The sequence below is a fragment of the Plasmopara halstedii genome (assembly GCF_900000015.1).
Source record: "Plasmopara halstedii genome assembly, contig: Scaffold_526, whole genome shotgun sequence".
NCBI lineage: Eukaryota > Oomycota > Peronosporomycetes > Peronosporales > Peronosporaceae > Plasmopara > Plasmopara halstedii.
In genome coordinates this window covers 609,408-610,217 of record NW_020187446.1, presented here as the reverse complement: position 1 = coordinate 610,217, position 810 = coordinate 609,408, and the positions used below count along the sequence as shown (strand labels likewise).

The following is an 810-nucleotide window of genomic DNA, read 5'->3' as shown; positions in this document are numbered from 1 at the left end:
ATGCTGAGGCGCTGAAAGCGCGGTTGGGTGACATCGTCACTGTTCACCTAGCGACGGGAACACGTGTCACGGTCCCGAAGGTCCCTGTGGACCTAGGAGTCAAGTTCCTTGACTTTGATAGCGTGGAACGCTGTCTAGTCCTTACTTGGATGCAAGGTATGATCTCATCTTAGGAATGGCATGGTTGGAATACCATAAGCCATGGATTGATTGGAGGTCAAAGACCTTTGCGCTACGCGCACGTCTCCTGGTGGAGCTTTGGTGAGTCATGAACCCACCTCTGCTAGGAGATAAAAGCACTATTGGCGAGAGTACTGGACCGAGGCGGTCAACTTGCTGGAAATTGGAATGTCCGAGTCGGTAGACGCCAATGGTGTATCGGACAGGAGTCTCGAGCGTGGCTCGCGGGCTGTTCGCGGAGTGGTACATAACCCACTGAGCACTGCTCAAGTTTCGGAGCAATTGCTGCATGTCATGCGTGACATGATCGGCCAAGGGCCGAGGCATCGAGGGCGAGGCCCCCGTGATGCACGTGAATTGGCACGTAAGCCACTGAGCGCTGCTCGAGTATCGAAGTAGTCGCTGTATGTCATGCGTGACATGGTAGGCCAAGGGCCGGGGCATCGAGGGCGAGGCCCCCGTGATGCACGTGAAGTGGCACGTAAACCGCTGAGAACTGCTCTCGTTGCAAAGCTGTCGCTGCATGCCATTGATGGCGTGGTCGGACAAAGACCGAGGCATCTTGGGCACGGCCCTTCAAATGCACGTGGACTGGCACGTTATCCACTGGACGAAGACTGCGGGGTTAGC

The 810-nt window shown here is 56.2% G+C and overlaps 1 protein-coding gene across 1 annotated transcript in view; it reads left to right on the top strand.

Annotated features, from left to right (window-relative positions):
* Window positions 1-703: 703 nt before the first annotated feature.
* PHALS_11168 (Projectin/twitchin and related proteins) overlaps window positions 704-810 on the top strand; it is a gene marked incomplete at both ends in the record, with an annotated part of 6,334 nt that continues 6,227 nt past the window's right edge. Inside the window, one exon of the mRNA XM_024726717.1 lies at window positions 704-804. Within this exon, the coding sequence (XP_024577365.1) occupies window positions 704-804 (101 nt within the window). The remainder of the gene's footprint in view (window positions 805-810) is intronic.